This window comes from Narcine bancroftii, chromosome 4 (assembly GCF_036971445.1).
Source record: "Narcine bancroftii isolate sNarBan1 chromosome 4, sNarBan1.hap1, whole genome shotgun sequence".
Lineage (NCBI taxonomy): Eukaryota > Metazoa > Chordata > Chondrichthyes > Torpediniformes > Narcinidae > Narcine > Narcine bancroftii.
Window position 1 is genome coordinate 208,058,124 of NC_091472.1, and position 20,663 is coordinate 208,078,786.

Here is a 20,663-nt window from a genome sequence, read left to right on the forward strand (position 1 = left end):
GCATATTTGAGAGGTCAAATAATAAATTATACTTCAAAAATAAAAAAACATGGAAGTAACTTAATTAGATAAAGAAATAATGAAATTGGAGAAAGAAATTCAAGTACATAAAGATGAAGAGAATAGAAAATTGTTAGAGTTGAAGAAATTAAGACTTAATGCTGTGCAGACTTATAGATTGGATAGAGATATAATGACAACACAACAAAAATATTACGAATTGGGCGAAAGGGCCTAAAAACTTTTAGCATGGCAATTAAAAATGGAGCGAATTTCTAGAACAAAGAAATTATCAGGACAGATAACTTAGAAAATGCAGGAAATAAATGATTATTTTAAAGACTTTTGTGCTAAATTTTATTGTTCAGAGACTAAGAGAGATGATAATAAAATAAGAGATTATTTGAGACAAATTAAATTACCGGTGTTAAAGAAGGATGAAAAGATAAGATTGTCTGAGAATTTTTCAGAAAAAGAAGTTTATGAAACTTTAATGTCTCTACAGAATAATAAGATGCCATGTGAAGAAGGTTTCCCACCAGAATTTTATAAACAATTTAAGGAGCTATTAATATCTGTATTGATGGAGGTATTAGGTCAAATGAAAGAGGTTTATGATCTACCTGAATTTTTTAAAACAGTATTAATAAATGTAATTCCAAACAAAAGGGAAAGATTGTTTACAGCCTTCTTCATAGATACCTATATCATTATTGAATACAGACTATAAAATTGTATTGAAATTGTTAGCTGATAGGCTAGTTGAATTTTTGCCAAATACATTTTGATCAAACTGGTTTTATTAAAATTAGAAAAGCACCAGTTAATAGTTAAATTTTTAAGAAATAGAAATAACAAAATGGAAAGATTCCCGCGGTAGCAGAGAAAGCATTTGATCAATTGGAATGGGATTTTTTTTTAATTTGAGACATTTAATGCTTTTGGTATTAAAATGAATATTTTCCAAAAATACAATATTTGTTACAATCATTGCCCATTCAAGTACCAGAATTTTTCTTTCAAAACTTGAATAAAACTTGAATTTCTTTGGAAAGGTAAGATGTCAAGAATTGATTTAGAGAAATTAATGTGGAAATTTGATAAGGGTGGACTACGGCCACCAAATTTTAAGAATTATTTTAAAGTAGCTGAATTGAGGTCTTTGTCCTCCTGTAATCAACAGGATGAAAAACTAGCTTGGATTCAAATAGAAATGAATAAAATTGGTGAAACTATTCCAGAGTTAATTTTGTATAAATGGAATAGTGAATCGTTTACATGAACTAAAGATTTTTCCATATAGAAACATATTTTAAATGCCTGCAATAGAATTCATATTGAGAGAGGAATTAAAAATTATCAATTATCGTAAATGTTGTTAAAACAAAATCAACTTCTTCCTTTTACTTTGAATAATTCTTTATTTGATAATTGGTATCGTAAAGGTAAATAGAGAATAAAAGATTGTTTCTTAGGATCTTTTTTCTTAACTTTTGATCAATTAAAAGAAAAATACAATATACAAATAATACAATTTTTGCATTTTATCAATTAAAATATATTTGAGAAAGAGACTGGCAGCAGATTTGAGACTCCTTAAACAAAGTCAATTTGAAGATATAACAACAGATACATTTGTTGTTAAGAAATTTATTACTAATATGTGCATAAAATTACAAGATACTGTAAAGAAAAAAGATTTATATAACTCAAAAATCCGATGAGAGAAAGATTTAAATATACAAATTCAGGAGGAGATTTGGTGAAAATTATGTTATGAAAGTGTTACGAATACAGTAAATGTTAGATATCAAATGGTTCAATATAATTTTCTTCATCAATTGTATTGCCCACATGTTAAATGGACTTGATCCTAATTATTCAAAGAAGTGTTTTCGATGTGCAAAAGAAATAGAGACTTTTTTGCATTCAGTGTGGTCTTGTGAAAAAGTGGAAAGGGTTTGAAATGAACTGAGTTCATTATTAGGGCAAATTATGAAGATAACAATACCAAAGGACCCAAGAGTATTTTTACTTGGAGATATTTATGAAAACCATGTAAAATTGAAATTGGACAATTACCAAGAACATTTTTTAAGTATTGCAAAATGTATAGCGATATCATGGAAAGATGATGGAGAAGTGTTATGAAGTAGATGGTATAATGAGATGTGAAATTGTATACCTTTGGAAAACATTACGTATAATTTTAAGAAATCAAGTTGAAAATTCTTATACTATTTGGAAACCATACATGGATTTTATGGATAACTTTCCGTCCACCTCTTCTATCTATCCACTCCTCTTAATTAGTAATTTTTAATAACAATTAATGATTGTCTATGCTAATATTATTGTATATTAAATGGTAGGTGTTTCTTTTCTTTCCTTTTCTTATGTTTGGGTGGGAGATTCATTTGTTCCTGTAATGATGCAAACAACTAAATAACATTTAAAAAAAAGGAATGTGCCACGGGGTGGGGTGGAAGTAGATCTGTCAGGAACAGTGAAGAGAAATTTAGACAGACAGATGAAGAGAAGAGGGATGGATTGACAGAGAACATGGCAGGCAGCACAGGCATCGTGGGCCGAATGGAGTATCCTGTGGCATTGTCTGCACAACAGCTCCAACCTTCATGTGCTGCATGGTCCCACCTTCTCTGAGGTCAGGATCTGCTACCTGCTTTTTCTCTCATCAGACCCTCAATTATATGTCTCGATATTCAGATTTTCCTGGAATTGGCTGGCAAGCCCACATGACCTCACTGTGTCATTGTATCCCTGAAATCCACCTCACTACGACTGCTGGGAACAACTCCTTCCTGTTGCCTGCTCAATTTCTCACAACTCCCTCAACAGTTTGTTCCTAGGAAAACAAGCCTGATGACCTTGACTCCCTTGCTCTGGCAATCTGGGAATCTTCTCCACTCACTCTCCAGTCTGTCGGACCCAACGCAAGCCTCCAGCTGAATGCTGGCCACACTTTCACTTATCCTAGTCCCTGCTCTGAAGTCCCATCCTGCCCCAGAAGAAGCCAGGGTTCTGTATATGCCCCAAATTTCCTGATTTGTGAACAGCAGGCATCATCCCATCGTCAAGTTTAGAATAGGAACGATTCTGGAGAAGTTGAAAAGCGGGGGGAAGGTCGTGCATTCTGAGGGAAAGGAGGTGAGAAAAGTAATTAATGAAGGTAAGGTAGTGGATGTGATATGTCAGGAATTTAATGAGGCATTTACCAAGGTCCCCAATACTGACTAATTTAGAAGGTCATGATACATCCGGTGCAAGGAACCTTGGCTTGGATTCGCAATTGTCTTGACTGCAGAAAACAGATCAATAATAGGTGGATTGTATTCTGCCTGCACGTGAGTGACCAGTGGTGTTCTGCAGGGATCTGTGCTTGGAATCTTGGTCTTTGTGATTTTTACTGTACCAGTTGAAGAACTGGAATTGTGTGTCAGTAAGTTTGCAGTTGATCTGAATGTTGGAGCTGTTGTGCATAGTGTAGACGGTTGCCATAGTATATGGACAAGGTGCAGAGATGGGCAGAGAAGTGGCAGAGGGTTGGGGGGAGGGAACAAAATAGTACAGAGCAGTAAGGAGAAGGTTAGAATGCAAACAAAGAAAGTTTGTAGTAAGTATTTGAATATGGATGGGTAGGTGATAGAGAAGGGAAATGCTCTGGAAGAAGATGAAGGGCAATTGGCAAGAAAAGTAAATAATGTTGTTATTAAAGAGGAGGGAAAACAGGGATTAAAAATTGGGAAATCTCTGAAATTCATATATTTTAATGCCAGGAGTATTGTAAAAAAGGTGGATGAGCTGAAGGTGTGGATTGATACTTGGAAGTATGATGTGGTAGCGATTAGTGAGACATGGTTGCAGGAGGGATGTGATTGGCAGCTGAGTATCCCTGGGTTTCGTTGTTTTAGGTGTGATAGAGTTGGAGGGGCAAGAGGAGGTGGGGTTGCATTGCTTGTCAGGGAAAATATTACAGCGGTGCCTAGGAAGGATAGATTAGAGGGCACATCCACGGAGGCTATTTGGGTGGAACTGAGGAGTAGGAAAGGAGAGGTTACACTTGTAGGGGTGTATTATAGACCACCCGGAGGGGACCGAGACCTAGAGGAGCAAATCTGTAGGGAGATAGTAGATATTTGTGATAAGCACAGGGTTGTAATTATGGGAGATTTTAATTTTCCACATATAGATTGGGAAACACATTCTGTGAAAGGACTGGATGGGTTAGAGTTTGTGAAATGTGTGCAAGATAGTTTTTTACAACAATATGTAGAGGTGCCAACCAGAGAAGGAGCAGTGTTAGATCTACTGTTGGCAAATGGGATGGGTCAAGTGACGGAGGTTAGTGTTGGCAAGCACTTCGGGTCCAGTGATCATAATGCCATCAGCTTCAATGTCATTATGGAAAGAGAGAAGTCAGGGCCAAGGGTTGAGGTTTTTGATTGGGGAAAAGCTAGATTTGAGGAGAGGCGAAAGGACTTGCAGGGTGTGCATTGGGACAATTTGTTTTATGGGCAGGATGTAGTAGAGAGATGGAAGTCTTTTAAAGATCAGATTTTGAGAGTGCAAAAGCTTTATGTTCCTGTTAGGTTAAAAGGAGGGGCAAAAGGTTTGAGAGAGGCGTGGTTTTCAAGGAATATTGGAAACTTGGTTCGAAGAAAAAGGGAGGCGTACATTAGATATAAGAAGCATGGAGTTAAGGAGATGTTTGAAAGATACATTGAATGTAAGTGGAATCTTAAGAGTGGAATTAGGAAAGCTAAAAGAAGGTACGAGAAAACTATGGCAAGCAGGGTGAAAACTAATCCAAAAGAGTTCTACAAATATGTTAATGGTAAGAGGAAAGCTAGAGACAAAATTGGTCCCTTATAAAATCAGAGCGGAAAACTGTGTGTGGAGCCTAGAGAAATGGGAGAGATATTGAACAGTTTCTTTTCTTCGGTATTCACTAAGGAGAAGGATATTGGGAGATGTGAGATAAAAAAAAGCAAATTGGGTAAATATGGGGAATATAGAGATTACAAAAGATGTAGTTTTAGGGCTTTTGAAGAATATAAAGGTGGATAAGTCTCCGGGACCAGACGGGATCTTCCCCAGGACATTGAGAGAAGTGAAGGAAGAAATAGCAGAGGCTCTGGCGGTAATTTTCCAAATGTCATTAGATATGGGGATAGGGCCGGAGGATTGGCGCATTGCGCATGTGGTTCCGTTATTTAAAAAGGGTTCAAGAAGGAAGCCTGGCAACTATCGGCCTGTAAGTTTGATGTCTGTGGTAGGTAAATTAATGGAGAAAATTCTTAGAGATAGTACTTATAAACATCTGGATAGACAGGGTCTGATCAGGAGCACTCAACATGGATTTGTGGGAGGAAGGTCATGTTTGACCAATCTGATTGAATTTTTTGAAGAGGTGACTAGGAATGTGGATGAGGGTAGCGCAGTGGATGTGGTCTATATGGACTTCAGTAAGGCCTTCGATAAGGTACCACATGGAAGGTTAGTTAAGAAGGTGCAGTCTTTAGGTATAAATTTTGAGATAGTCAAATGGATTGAACATTGGCTGAAAGGGAGAGGCCAGAGAGTGGTAGTGGATAATTGTCTGTCAGGTTGGAGGCCGGAGACCAGTGGTGTGCCTCAAGGATCTGTATTGGGCCCATTGTTGTTCGTTATATACATTAATGATCTAGATGATGGGGTGGTAAATTGGATTAGTAAATATGCAGACGATACTAAGATAGGTGGAATAGTGGATAATGAAGAAGGTTTTCAAGGATTGCAGAGGGATTTGGGCTGCTTAGAAAAGTGGGCTGAAAAATGGCAGATGGAATTTAATGCTGATAAGTGTGAGGTGCTTCATTTTGGTAAGAAGAATCAGAACAGGACATACGTGGTAAATGGGAGAGCATTGATGAATACAGAAGAGCAGAAAGATTTAGGAGTAACGGTACATCGTTCCCTGAAGGTAGAAACTCACATGAATAGGGTGGTGAAGAAAGCTTTTAGTATGCTGGCCTTTATCAATCATTGCATGGAATATAGGAGTTGGGAGGTGATGTTGAGACTGTATAAGACTTTGGTGCGGCCTAATTTGGAGTTCTGTGTGCAGTTCTGGTCGCCTAATTATAGGAAGGATATAAACAGAGTGGAGAGAGTGCAGAGAAGGTTTACCAGAATGTTACCTGGGTTTAAGCATCTAGAGTATAGGGAGAGATTGGACAGATTAGGTCTTTATTCTTTGGAGTGTAGAAGGTTGAGAGGGGATTTGATAGAAGTATTTAAGATTATGAAAGGGATAGACAGAGTGGATGTGGATAGACTATTTCCGTTAAGAGGAAGAAAGATTAAAACAAGAGGACATGAGTTAAGAATTAAGGGGCAGAGGTTTAGAGGTAACATGAGGGGGAACTTCTTTACTCAGAGAGTGGTAGACGTGTGGAATGAGCTTCCGGGAGAAATAGTGGCGGCGGAGTCAATTGTATTATTTAAGAAAAGGTTGGACAGGTATATGGATGAGAAGAAGATGGAGGGTTATGGGCATTGTGCAGGGAGGTGGGACTAGAGAGGGGTGTTTGGTTCGGTGCGGACTAGGAGGGCCTAATGGCCTGTTTCCGTGCTGTAAATTGTTGTTATGTTATGTTATGAGTTGAGTCCAGATAAATGTGAAGTGATACACTTTGGAAGATTATGGTTAATGGCAGGATTTTTGACAGTATGGTGGAACAGAAGGATCCTGGGGTCCACGTCCATAGATTCCTCATGGTTGTTGTGTGATAGGGTGGTTAAGAAGGCATATGGTGTGCTGAGTTTCATTGGTTGGGGTATTGTTTTAAAGACCCGCAAGAACATGTTGCAGCTCTATAAAACACATTCGGAGTATCACAGGAAGATGCAGATGCTATACAGAGTGTACACAGGAAATATAGCAGAACGTTACCCTGATTGGAGAATGTGTCTTATAAATAAGGTTGACAGAACTAGGACTTTTTTACTTGAAGCAATGAAGCTTAAGATGTGATGTGAGAAAGACACATGAGCTGACAAGCCAGTGCTGCCCAATTATATGTGTACGTTTTGAAAAGTTGGGGGTAAGCGGAGCAACTGGAGGAAACCCATGCGGATATGGGAAGAACTTACAAACATCTTACAGACAGCACTAGATTAATTCCTGGGTTGCTTGTGATGAAACAGTGTTTTATTAACCGCTCCACTGCATGGATAGGGAGTACACACAGCACCCTTTTAATGGGGAGACAATACCAGATACCAGTGGACATCTGTTTATGTGAGATGAGGAATGTTTCAGGGAGTTGTCTGAGGAAATATTTTATTTTAAACACAGAGATCGCTGGTTACTGGAATGCATTGCTGGAGGTTGTGGGGTCATTTAAAAGATGCTCACATGGAAGTAAGAAAAGCAGAGTTTTATGGGTGTGATGGGGAAGGATTAGAAGTTGGCACAACATCGTGGAATGAAGGACCTACACTGTGCTGTAATGTTCTGTGATTGAACGTATTCATTTGTGGGGGGGGGGGGGGGTGAATGGGAGTTGTTACTCCACTGGACCATGAAAGGAATGGGCCAAGAGAAAGAGGAACCAGGCATGGGGGAGTAATGCTGTGTCAGGACAAGGGGTGAGCTCAGGGACAAACCGGCTCCACACACCAGGCCAAGGACAACCAGCTACACCCAGCGGGCCTGCGACAAACCAGCTCCACCCAGCGGGCATTCGACGAACCAGCTCCACCCAGCGGGCCTGCAACAAACCTGCTCCACTCAGCGGGCCTGCAACAAACCAGATCCACCCTGCAGGCCTGTGATGAACCTGCTCCACTCAGCGGGCCTGCGACAAACCAGATCCACCCAGCGTGACTGCGGCAAAACAGATCCACCCAGTGCACCAGCGACGAACCGGCTCCACAGAGCAGGACCATGCACAACTAGCTTGGAAGAGCAGCATTGATTCAGCTGAATGGTCTGAGGGCGGGGAGGAAGGCAATTCTTGATCCTTTTTCTGTGGTGATGCAAACACACAGGACTGTAGCAATAACACTGTGGTTATGTGGGAAATTGGTGAACCATTTTGGGAAATGCCATGAGAGATGGGAAACAGTTTGTTGAAAGTGAAAAGGTGCAAATATCATCCCAAACCTTAACTCTAAACCAAATAGCCAAGCTCAGAGCTGATGGTCCAAGATAACACTCAAATGTTGTTACAGTTCTTGCCTCATCACATCCTCTGGCACCTCAATCCAGACACCGACTTCTCAGGATGTAAAATATTTACTGCACAGATCCCTTTCAAACTTCCTACCTCTCACCTTCAACCCATTCCCTCCAGTTTTACCCACACCCGCCATGTGAAACAGATTCTGTCCATCAACCCTATCTGTGCCTCTCCTAATATTATGCCCCCAATCATGCCACCCCTTAGATTCCATCTCTCCAGGGAAACCAGGAAACAGCTGATCCAATCACTCCTTATAACTCAGGCTCTCCAATCCAGACACCATCTTGTGTATCTTTTCTGCCTACTGCCCACGATCATCACATCATTCTTCCAGTGTGACTACCTGAACTGCACATTACTCTCCAAGGGTGGATCAACCAGCATTTTCTACAAGTGAAACATCACAACCCAACTTCTTCACTCAAAGCCTTGGCTGATGAAGGCAAGCGTGGCATTCACTTTCTTCCCCACACTGTCTATCAATGCCATATCTTTTAGGGAACTGTATACATGAATCCTAAGGTCTCTGTTCCATAACACTCCTGCCCTGGTTTAACCTTCACAAATGCTTCAGTTCGCACTTATTTAAATTTTATTCCATCCACCTTACTCGTTGATCTGAATCCTGTTCAAACCTGACACTCCCTTCTTTACATTCCACTGTACCATTGATTGTGATGTCCTTTGCAAACATATTTATCCTGCCCGTTACATTCCCATGGAAATCATTAATATATCTGACAAGCAACAAAGAACCCAACTCCATTCCATGCGGCACACCACTGGTTAAAGGCTCCAATCTGAAAAGAGAAGGTGTGTAAAATGGGGTCGAAGATGGGCAAGAGCGAAGATTTAAAAGGTCACAGGATTGGCAGAGGTTACCGAGAGACTGGGGGTGGGTTGGGGGTGGGGTAAAGCCAAAGTGGTGTTTGAACACGAGGATGAGAATGAAATTGCTAAAAGTGAGGCAGGAAGCCAGGAGAGTGAAGCATTGACAGTTACTTACTGTTCACTGCCTGGTAGGCAGCAATAAAAGACACTGATGTCCACACTGCAGGAGCAGTAAAACCCACAAAACCCCACCAGTCAGGTCACACATCTGTGTGGCAATGGCAGAGAGCAAGGACCAGCTCATTTGATGCAATTGCCACCTTCTACATCTCTCCAGATTTATCTGCAAACCAAAAGAGAAGCCAATTAGATTGCCACTCATCCTTCGAAACCCCAGTAGTCCTGAACAATCCATCTCATCAGTTCACACCTTAACCTCAAGCTCCAATTTTTAGATGCAAAGAAAACAATGCTGCAGAACCTGGAAATCTGAAATAAAGACACAAACTGCTGCAAGTCCTTGACAGCTGAGACAGAGCTTGTGGAGAAGGAAACAGAACTGACACACAGATCTGCTTCTCAATTTAAAATTTTTTAAAAATTAGGCATTTTGGTGCTCAAGCCTGTGACGCTCAATGACACCCAATTGACCTACACCCCCTGTACTTTTTCAAGAGTGCAAGGAAACTGGAGACCCTGGGTAAAACCAATGTACATACAGCGAAAACCTACAAACTCCTTAGAGACAATGCAGAATTCGAAAACTGATCCCGATCATTTGCGCTGTAACAGTGTTGTCCATGCTACCGATATATATTTCGTGACCTGCCAACTATTTTATTTCCCAGATATCCCTTTTTGTTCATGATTTGAGCTCCTGTGGCTAGTCTGAGAATCACCAAATGGCAGGAACAGTTTCCCTGCATCAACCCGTTCGGTTCAGCTCGAGTCATGTCAATGCAACTCCTTCCCAGTCCAAAGGATCTGATCCCACAATGTGAAACATACACCATGCCCTACATTCTCAGGCCAGAAACTGGGACCAGAGCCAACCCTCTAATTCCAGGACAGCTGTGGCCCAATTAATGTTTGATCAACATCCCAGAACCACACTGCTCTTTTCTTTTCTGCCCTTTAATGAAGTCAAGGATCTATTTATCCCACTCAGTCTCTACTCATAGTCATAAAGTTACAGAGACAGGAAGCCCCAAAATGGCTCCTGTGTCCAAAGTCTTTTTCAACCAAGGTGCCTGTCTGAGCCTGTCCCCTTAGTCTGTGTCACATCCTACCCTTCCAAACCTATGCAATTCAGGAATTTGTCTAAATTTCATTTCATGTGTATATATGTACCTGCCTTTATATTTTTGATATGAAAGTTCTTTCCATATCCACACCATCCTCCATGTGTACAAATTGCCCGAAATATGCGACATGACATCTTTTCTTCCTACTCCCCAATACAGGGAAAAATGCTCCAAGGTCATCATCAACCTCCAACCCTTCAGAGAGAAACGTGCGTGCAAATTTTATTGCAACTAAAACCATCCCAGTGACATCCTGGTGAAAATTTTCACATCCTGTCCAACTTCACAACATTAAAATATGCACTTTCAACAATCTAACCCTTCTTGCTGCCTGTCCAGACAATGGAACCACTTTGATTTAACTTCCACGTTCCCCTCACTCCCTGCCAGACTCCCTGCAAATCTCCCAAACGATGCATTGGTTCGCCCCCCCCCCCCCCCCCCCCCCATCCTCAGGTGTAAACAGTCCATCTTGTACCAATCCCACCAAGGTAACCCAGTTTAAAAACTAATCACTGAGGATTCGTGACCCAGGCCCCAAGGATGCAAAACACCAACTGGATTCCCCCGCCATAAGAGCCTGTCTGTGCTCCTAACCAGAGGACACCCCACCCCCACCCCCAATCGGGGTTGACAGCCACTGTTGGTGATGGAGCCACTGACCCAGATGATGTTGCTGCTGCTACTGTTGGACTCTGGCTTTAATTTATTTACTCTTAATTTAGTCTATGTGTGAACTGAGTCCAGCGCGTTCGTTGAATGAAGTGATAGGAGAAGGTATTCGGTTCAACAGTCAGTTTATTACACCACACAGCACAGCACAGCACAAGAATAAAACTTAACAGAGCTCTGGGTCAGTCTGTTAGTTCATAGGTCACCTGCCAGTGAGCTACTCCCCGAGACTGACCCCTATTGTCCAGTTGGCACAGTTTATATAGGTCAATCTTATCACACAGAACAAAAGTTGTTTTCCCTGCTAGATCTTTTTGCATAAGGGTTATCACAAGTCATCTCCTGTTTTGCAGATTTCTGGGGTGTAGCCTTCCCATGTTAATCCTCCAGGCCAGACTATCCTGTTGTTTAGATCTGAAATTAATTCATCCCCAGATATTTCTAATCACCATTCGGTCCCTGTCTGGCCAATTTCTGCTGTTCTCTTTAACACCTCCTCGTGCCTTAATCTTCCTCCTAGACTGGTTTTCCATTCCCTTTGATTCTTGCGGGCCATTCTTTGTTCTGATCTGGCCTGTGTCTCCTGTGCTACTTCCCACCTCCTTCAGTTGAGCATTCCTCCTAAATCGTTTTATGCATATCCTCTCCCTGTATCTTGGGAGCAGCCAATTTTGTTCAGCCAACTTTGCTCCATGCTGTGACAGCCACTTAGCCACATTCCTCTTTCCCTGACTCATGCAGTACAAATAAACTTATTGATTAATCCTTTATTTCATAATGTTTTAACCCCTAGATTCCAACACTACCCCTGAGAAGGGATGCCCGCAAATGGATGACCGAGTCTGAGAGGGGGGCGGTGACAGGGGCCTCCTGTCCATACGGCGCTCACCCACTAAGCAGGACAACCAGCTGGCACATGTGGTGGGCCGCCCTCCCTGAATCCCCTGCCTGCTCCGTGTCCACCTGCTGCTCCCGAGGGGATTGAGAAGGACACTTCCAGCTGACGGGCTCCGTGTGACAGGAGGCGCTGGCCCTCCACTGACTCGCTCCCATCAACTGTGGGGGGTCGAGGGGGCCCCGGACCTTAGCCTGGACTTGGTGCCGTTCGTCCTTTTTGCCGAGGCCGCTTTTCACCAGAAAGCGTAGAAACATTTCCGCCACGGGCTCCTCTGACTCCAGCGTCTCGGGGGAGCCCGCCGAGCGCATGGAGCCGCGCCGCAAGGGCCAAATCCCTCCGCAGGCTGCGGCTTCTTTCATGGGTCACACGCCCGTGGCCGAGGGAACGGCGCCCAGGGCCGCAACGGGCCCTCTATGACGTCAGCGCGCACTCGCCCGGCTCGGCGGCAGTCCCTGCTCACAGGGACTTCACAGAAACTGTTCCACATTGGATGTAGAACAGAGGAAGAGAAGAGAACGGTTCACCAGGGAACAGGATGAACAAAGCAGCGAAGAAGGAGTAAAATAAATGACCGAGAAAATGGGGGAGAGATAAAGCTGGCCAGAAATATGGAAAATAGACCGTCACAGTTTCTCTTTCAATGTTTGAAAGGAAAGTTCGGAAGCCAGAGGGGGAGAGAGCAGTTGAGAAAGACGTGTTTACAATCATCCTGATCAAATGCTGGTTCCGTCGCAGCTGGAAGTCTGTGTACAGTAGAGTTCAGCACTCTGGACGAAGGACATGACTGCAATGGACTGCAGGAGGTTTGCCAGATTTCGCCTGGAAGGGATGTAATAAATGATGGGGAGAGATTGGATGGGCCCAGGTGTAGTTTGATGAAGACAGCAGAAGAGCTCATAGTTTTGGACGAAACTTATCAGCTGGATAAATGGACTTTCATCAAGCAAAGAGTGAGTAGGAGACATTGGCCGAGTGTCATGAGTGGTGTGTCAGGGGGAATCAGTAAATCAAAGTGACTTGGTTATATTTAACTTGGACGGGGCCTTGGTGTACGGAGTAATTACCTGTTTTATTAGAAAATTATTTAAGAAAGAGATGAGGCGGATCAGAATCTAGGGTTGAGTGACCGTGAGGGGCGCCGGCCCCGGAGAGTTATTATAGACAGAGTTGAGAAACGACAAGTCACTCCGAGAATCCGCAGCACATGTGGAGCAGAGGGGTAAACCTGTCCTGGAGACTGCAGCTGTCAACGTTTGGTGCTATGAATGTGCAGATGGGAATATGGTGTCAGGGAGAGTGTGTTCAAGGGGCGGTGCCTAAGACCGAAGTCAGTGTGTTTGTGGGTCTGAACACATCGCCCGAATTGTCAGCCACTCCTGTGGACTACGAAAATAAAATCTCCATCACGGGATAGCGCCGGCCCCCGCCTCTGTCCTGAAGAAGGAATGAACCACAAAGTTTACTTTGGTTTTAATTTTTCTGTCGAAAAGCAGCGAACATGTTCAATGAATGCGATCAGTGCAGCAATGAAACGGGTTTAAATGGCGAGCGCTTACTTTGAATCGAATCTCACTGCGTTTCCAGCAAAGATGCCGGCCTCAGAAATGGACTGGGGTCTGTCTGGGGCTCCCGTGTTTCCGACTTTTATTAGATTCGGAGAAATTTGGAAGTGGAAGAAACACAGACGGTGGAGGGGCCGGGAGCTGACAGCGAGATGTCTCCACCCCGTCCGCTCACTGCCTTTAAGTTGCTCTGTGCCGCCGCCTCTCGCTTCATTTCTCACTCAGTTTTCAGCAGCAGAGATCGTTTGAGATTGACCGACATGACGGAGACCGCAGACGCCGAGGCAGCTCCTCCTACCGTCCCCGCCGCCCAAACTAAGGCTCCCAAGAAGAAGAAGGTGAGCGCTAGCTCCAACAAAGGTTGTCCCAAACTGGGTGATCAGATCATCAAAACTGTGGCGGATTGCCGTGATCGGAAAGGGATGTCCGTAATTGCCATGAAGAAGGCTCTGTCCGCCCATGGAGTCGATGTGAAGCAATTGGACAAGCGCATCAAGATGAGCATCAAGATGAAATTGAAGAGTGGCGCCCTGGTTCAGGACAGTCATGCGGGTTTGGCGGGCCGCTTTAAGGTCCCGAAGAAAGAAGGAACCGTGAAACTGGCAAAGAAAGCGAAGAAATCAGCGGCCACGGTATCGAAGCAAAGGAAGACCGTGATGAAGAGATCTTCACCCAAAAAAGCAGTGAGCAAGAAATCTGTCTCGAAGAAATCAACGCCCAAGAAATTTTCCGCTAAGAAACAAGGGGCTAAGGCAGCAGCGACTAAAAGGACGGCGCCTAAGAAGGCTGCTCCGAAGAAGCCAGCGGCCAAGAAGGCGGCTCCGAAGAAGCCAGCGGCCAAGAAGGCGGCTCCGAAGAAGCCAGCGGCCAAGAAGGCCTCAGTCACCAAAGGAAAGGCGACGAAAAAAGTTGCCCAGCGGAAATCAAAACCCAAAACAGCGAACAAGAAGTGAATTCAAAAGCACAACTCGTAAAGTACTGACCCCAACGGCTCTTCTCAGAGCCACCTACATTTCAGTGAAGCGCTGAACCCAATCATGTGTTTCTTAACCTGAGAACGAACTCGCATTGAGGTTGGGGGGGGGGGGGGGTAGTTGGGGATAATTTCCTTTAAACTCCGCGATCCCCAGTAAAATTCGCTTTAGCCACGTCCGGATCAGATTCCGGGGGAGAGAGTTAGTGAGAGGGGGACACGCGTGGAGAATCCCCCCTGCACAACAGTCAAAATCTCTCCCCGGTGAAGCAGTAGAGGCCACCTCCTTCAATCTGTTTGAGACACGGGCAAATATATTTTATTTAAAAGAGGGGAATTAAAGGTTGTGGAGAACAAGAGGTTGAATGGAGTTGAGGCCACGTCCAGGTCAGCTCTGATCTCATTGGACGGCGACAGGCCGGATGGCCGACTTCAGCTCCTCAGTCCCATGATCTGGTGATCCTTCACTTCCAAAGAAATAAAGAGCGTGTCTGCTGAGCCTTGACCCTGTTTCGGTTCTGCTGCCGATAAACGGTAGGCAATTGGCGGCAGCACGTCCCGGGGCGGAGCTGGAAGATGTGAGGACTCTCTCCGCTCTGCCGTCACTTTGACCCCGTCTCGTCCCCTCCCCTTCACTCTGCACGTTTCTCGGGCAAGTCTGCGCTGTGTCGGACAGCAGCAGCGGTTCTGTCACTGAGCAGCGACTTGAGCGGCATCATGTCTGGCAAAGGCGGAGACAAGCGGCACTGTAAAGTGCATCACCAAGCCCGCCATCCACCGCCTGGCTCGGCGTGGCGGGGTCAAGCGGATGTCGGGGCTGATCTACGAGGAGACCCGCGGGGTGCTGAAGGTTTTCCTGGAGAATGTGATCAGGGTTGGGGTCACCTACACCGAGCACGCCAAGCGCAAGACCGTCATCGCCATGTTATGTGGTGTACGGTCTGAAACGCAAGGACCGCACTCACTATGGTTTCGGCGGCTGAAGAACTCCGTGCATTCTCCCCGCAAGCAAACAAAGGCTCTTGTAAGAGCCGCTCATCGGCTCACAGAGAAAGCTGTGTCCCGGCAGCGGAACGAGCTTGGCAACGAGACCTTATTCATTGTGCCCACAGCGTGCATTTCCACGCCATCCGATCAACAGCTGATCAGAGGTGATCAATGAGGAAAGGGGAGGTTCGCCCAACAGCCATCGGAGATTCAAGAAAGGGCTGATCGACAGCCCATGGCGTTCCTCCAACCCATTTCGCCTCCTTTTCCCCCGCATAACACGTTATTAATGAACGGACAAGGTTTGTTAATTGATCAGGAGGTTTTCCCTCATTTCAGGGGGAATAATTTCTTTGCAAATTCCCCGACCCCACTGTTTCGGGGCCAGTTCGGAAATTGGCGGGGGATTTGAAACGAAACTGCAGCCAATCACACTGCAGCCTGTGCTCTCTCTCTATCTGATTGGATGAATCCGAACTCCAGACTCACATTCACCTACTCCTGCCACAGATATGAAAACGCCCCGGCTGTCATGAGATGGCAGGTCGAATCACAGACCTGGAACAAGATGATTGGCATGTCGATGGCAGCCAATCAAAGCCCTGTGGCGGATGCAGACCCACTCTATATAAGCTGTCGCCAGAGCCGTTTTCCTCATTGTGCTCCTTGTGTGTGTCGTTTGTTGAATTGAGAATGGCCCGGACGAAGCAGACAGCGCGCAAATCGACGGGAGGGAAAGCTCCTCGCAAACAGTTGGCCACCAAAGCGGCGCGGAAGAGCGCTCCCGCCACGGGCGGAGTGAAGAAGCCCCATCGCTATAGACCCGGCACCGTGGCTCTGAGGGAGATCCGGCGCTACCAGAAATCCACCGAGCTGCTCATCCGCAAGCTGCCCTTCCAGCGCCTGGTGCGGGAGATCGCCCAGGACTTCAAGACGGACCTGCGCTTCCAGAGCTCGGCCGTCATGGCCCTGCAGGAGGCCAGCGAGGCTTACCTGGTGGGGCTCTTCGAGGACACCAACCTGTGCGCCATCCACGCCAAGCGCGTCACCATCATGCCCAAGGACATCCAACTGGCCCGTCGCATCCGCGGGGAGCGCGCCTGAACCCGGCCTCGACACCAACAACCACCAACGGCTCTTTTAAGAGCCACTAGCCCGCCAGACGAAAGTGCTGTGCCTACTGTTCCTCGATGATGGCTCCTTGCTGCAGGGGGAAAGGAGACGAGGTGTCTGACCCTCTCACTTCGGTGTTTCACTCCCCTTACTTGTACCGTCACATTTCTCCCCTCCTTTCCCCGTTCGGATTTGATACCCCAGTTCTGTCCTCTCCCAACCCCCATCTCTGAACTTCCTCATCTCACGCAGAAGAGAACTCCCTGCTTCTTCTTTAATGCCCGAATGAACACGACTACTTGCTTCAAGCTATTCTGTGATCTCGTTTTGTTTTCTGTTCACTCTTTCACTCAATGGTGATATTTGCTCATTTTCCACATTCGTCTATCACAATGTTAACGTAAATGTTTCCTATGACATTGGCTTGAAACATTTCACAACTCTCACTGTACAGACATTCTCTGGTATCTGGTGTTGTCGCCACGTGAAAAGAGTGCCGTATCCTTGCAGAGACAGCACCATTAGCGTAGTGGTTAGCTCAGCACTGTTTTAACACAAGCAACCCGGGAATGAATCCAGTGCTGTCTGTAAGATGTTTTTAAGTCCTTCGCATATTTGACTGGGTTTTCTCCAATTGCTCCGATTTCCTCCCACCCTTCAAAACGTATGTGTAATGGGGAAGCACTGACTTGTGGCCGAAAAGGATCTGTTAAAGTACAGCATGCCTAAATTTAAATATGTCCCCCACCAGCTCATATCTCTCTTGGCACATCTTAGTCCTCATTGTTCCAAGGATAAAAGCCCTAGTTTTGTAATTCTTGCTTTAAATCAATGCCCTGACCAATGAAATTCAGCACACCATATGCTTTCATAACCACTCACATGATAACCAAGATTCTGACCCCAGGATCCTTTTGTTCCTCCACACTCAAAAATCTTGCCATTAACCACATACTCTGATTTCAAGTTCAAGCTTCCAAAGTGCATCATTTCACATTTATCTGGACTCATCTCCTGCCACTTCTCTGCCCAACTCTGCATTTTGTTGATGTACTGTTATAGCCTGTGGCAATTATGTATATTATGCACAACAGCTCCAATCTTCATGTCAACATTAACACAACATTCAGGTTCTTCAACCAAGTCATTGATACAGTAAAAAACACAAAGAGCAAGATTCCCAGCACAGATCCCTGCAGAACACCACTGATCACTTACCTGCAGGGCAGAATATGTTCCACCCATTATTTTTGTAATTTCTCAGACAGCACTATTGTGGATCCAAACAGCCATGCTGATAGCAGATCCTGACCACAAACAGGTGAGGCCTTCAGAGAAGGTTGGACCATACAGCACAGGAAATTACATTCGGGCCATGATGTCCATGCTGCCTGCAGTGTGGTCTGTCTATCCATCCATCCTCGGTCTTTTCATCTGTCTGTCCTAATTTCTCTTGACTGTTCCTCTAATATATGCTTCCACCCCCAGCTCGTGGCACATTCCTGACAACAGCCACTCTGTGTGCAACAATATATTTATTGAAATTGAACACTCCATTCGACACCAGTCTCTGCAGACTATCTTGTTTAACTTTATAATAGTCTGATTCATTTCTTAACGTGTGTAGAAATGTTCAAAATATTCGGGGATGGGATCATTGGAAGAAAGACCACACTTGTCCATCATTATGTTGAAGCCATACAAAGGTGTTTGGATGCTCTTGACTAGAAGAGGTAAAGAAATGGCGATGACATTGTACAGTGCTCTCACTGTGAAATTTGTACCCAAATCATACATCATGCAAGTCACAGGAGATACTGATAAAAAGCAGAGTGCAATATATATTGCCAATGGTTTTGAGCATTTGGAGTTTTTAGTCCAAATGTTTTGGTCAAGTGCACAGAACAAAAATGAGCACATTGACGAACCTTTGACAATCTTATTTTCCACCAATGTTCAGGAAGGTTAAAAAAAAGTGGACTGTACAATCTGTCAGCCCTTGGTTTGTTCTCACTTTATTTGTAACCCTGTCAAAGTCCAATTTCACCTACTGACAATGAAACAGTTGATTTGGTTTCTCCCAGTTCAGTTTGTATGTGCTAATGCATATGTCATATAAGATCAGAGAACATGACAGCACAGTACAGTCCCTTGGGCCACGATATTGTGCCAATGAAGATGAACCTCATCAACAATTTAATTTTTCCTGACTTCACTCCCATCACCCTCCATCTTCATTGCATCAATGAGAGTCTTGAATATCCTTATTGTCCCAGACGACACACACCACTCTGTGTAAAATACTCAACTCCGACCTCTCCACTCACAAACCTCCACTCACCTTGAACAAATTTTGTTAATGAATTTTAAGATAATGTGGTGGCTCACTCGCTCAGGTGAACTGGTCCCACTTGTAACACCACGGGGCAGGGCAGCCCTGGGAAGATGGCGCTGTTGGGGGTTCCTTCCGTCAAACCTCCCCCACTGCGCGTGCCCCAGGAAGTGTGATGACGTCATCACGCATGTGGTGACCGAACCAATGCTGCCCTTAAAGGGGCACAGGCTTTATTCAAATAAAACAGTTATTAATGACTGTGATTCTTACACTGTTCACACCACTACAGTGGTGACCCCGACGAGCCCAGACGTTTTCTGGACTCAAGTAACATGGATTCGGCAGAGGTTAATGCTATCTTCATCAAGCTTCCCCCCCCCTTTTGGACCCACCACCCAAGAATGTGGTTCAGGCAAGTAGAAGCGCAATTCCAGCTTCGCAACATCTCCGCAAACGCCACGATGTTTTACCACATTGTAAGTTCGCTGACCAAGACATGGTAGTGAGGGTGGATGACCTTATCCACCACTCCTTGGCTGTGGGCAAGTACACCGTCCCAAGGATCTGCTGCTGGGAACTTTCAGGCTCACTCCCCAGCAATGGGCTTCCAGGCTGCTACACCTGGATGGACTTGGGGCCAAAAGTCCCTCGGCGCTGATGGATGGGATGCTGGCCCTGGCAGAAGACCACAAGCCGTGTTTTCTCTTTCGCCAGATATTCCTGGAGCAGATGCCAGAGGATATTCAACTGCACCTTACTGATGAGGACTTCTCAGACCCGCGAAAAGCAGCAGCCCTCGCGGATGCCCTCTGGCGAATGAAGAGGGAGAACGAGGCATCCCTCAACCAGGTAACATGACTGGGATCCAGCTGCCCGCAGGCCGCCCCCAAGACCAAGCAGAAGGAGAGCCAGTCAACCTGGTGTTTCTACCATCAGCGCTGGGGAGCGCAAGCCCGTAAGTGCCAGCAACCCTGCGGGTTTCAGGGAAACGGCCAGGCCAGCCGCCGTTGATGGCTGTGACAGCTGGCCATGTGAACAGCCTCCTTCATGTTATGGACAGATCAACCGGCTGTCGCTTCCTGGTGAACACAGAGGCTGAGTTGAGCGTCTTCCCCTTAGAGCACACATGTCAAACTCTGGCCCGCGGGCCAAATTTGGACCGCGATATGATTATATTTGGCCCGCAAGATTATTTCAAAAATGTATTAGAGGTGGCCCGCTGGCCGCCGCGCCAGTATAGCGCATGGACAGCTAATACTATAAATCCCAGAATGCATTGGCGTCAGCCCGCTAATCGACCCCACCTCCTCTGTTTACGTTGCAGGGTCTCACCGTGGACTCTGGTTTTGGGGCCTGGCTGGCGTCAGGGGAAGCCAAGGCCGCTTCCCAGCGCCCGCTTCCCAGCGCCCGGAACCGGAGGCCTCGGGCCTGACCTCGCCAGGACCATTGCCCACTCCCCCTCACTGCCGCAGGACGATCCGCGACTCACGGTGACGGGGCCGCTGATCCGCCGAGATGCCGCCCTGCAGCGAGAGCCAATGCCCCCCCACTGTCGTTGTCCAACCCGATCGCCCGCAAACCCCCGCCCTCCCGCACACAGGCCTGAGTAAGTATTATGAACTTTAATCTCAGGATAAAACGATCTTCCAATAGTTTCATGTCACAGTGATAAATATATTCCTGGTTAAAAATGGTCCTGCACCTGGATACAAGCTCATTAGGCATAAAACTTGAAAAGT

General features: G+C 45.5%; 2 protein-coding genes across 6 annotated transcripts in view; both read left to right on the forward strand.

Moving 5' to 3' along the window:
* The first annotated feature begins 12,085 nt into the window (after nucleotides 1-12,085).
* Nucleotides 12,086-14,588, forward strand: LOC138760038 (histone H1-like). The gene has a single exon (XM_069930466.1). The coding sequence runs from the start codon at nucleotides 13,669-13,671 to the stop codon at nucleotides 14,467-14,469; it is 801 nt and encodes a 266-aa protein (XP_069786567.1). The 5' UTR covers nucleotides 12,086-13,668; the 3' UTR covers nucleotides 14,470-14,588.
* A 1,134-nt stretch (nucleotides 14,589-15,722) lies between these two features.
* LOC138761528 (histone H3-like) overlaps nucleotides 15,723-20,663 on the forward strand; it is a 97,619-nt gene continuing 92,678 nt past the window's right edge. For 3 of the 5 annotated variants that reach the window (XM_069933805.1, XM_069933806.1, XM_069933801.1), the window contains exon 1: nucleotides 16,587-20,530. In XM_069933805.1, coding sequence (XP_069789906.1) covers nucleotides 19,935-20,530 — 596 coding nt within the window. In that variant the 5' untranslated portion in view covers nucleotides 16,587-19,934. Of the gene's footprint in view, nucleotides 20,531-20,663 lie in introns of all 5 variants that reach the window. The other 2 variants (XM_069933811.1, XM_069933803.1) reach the window with 2 other exon arrangements.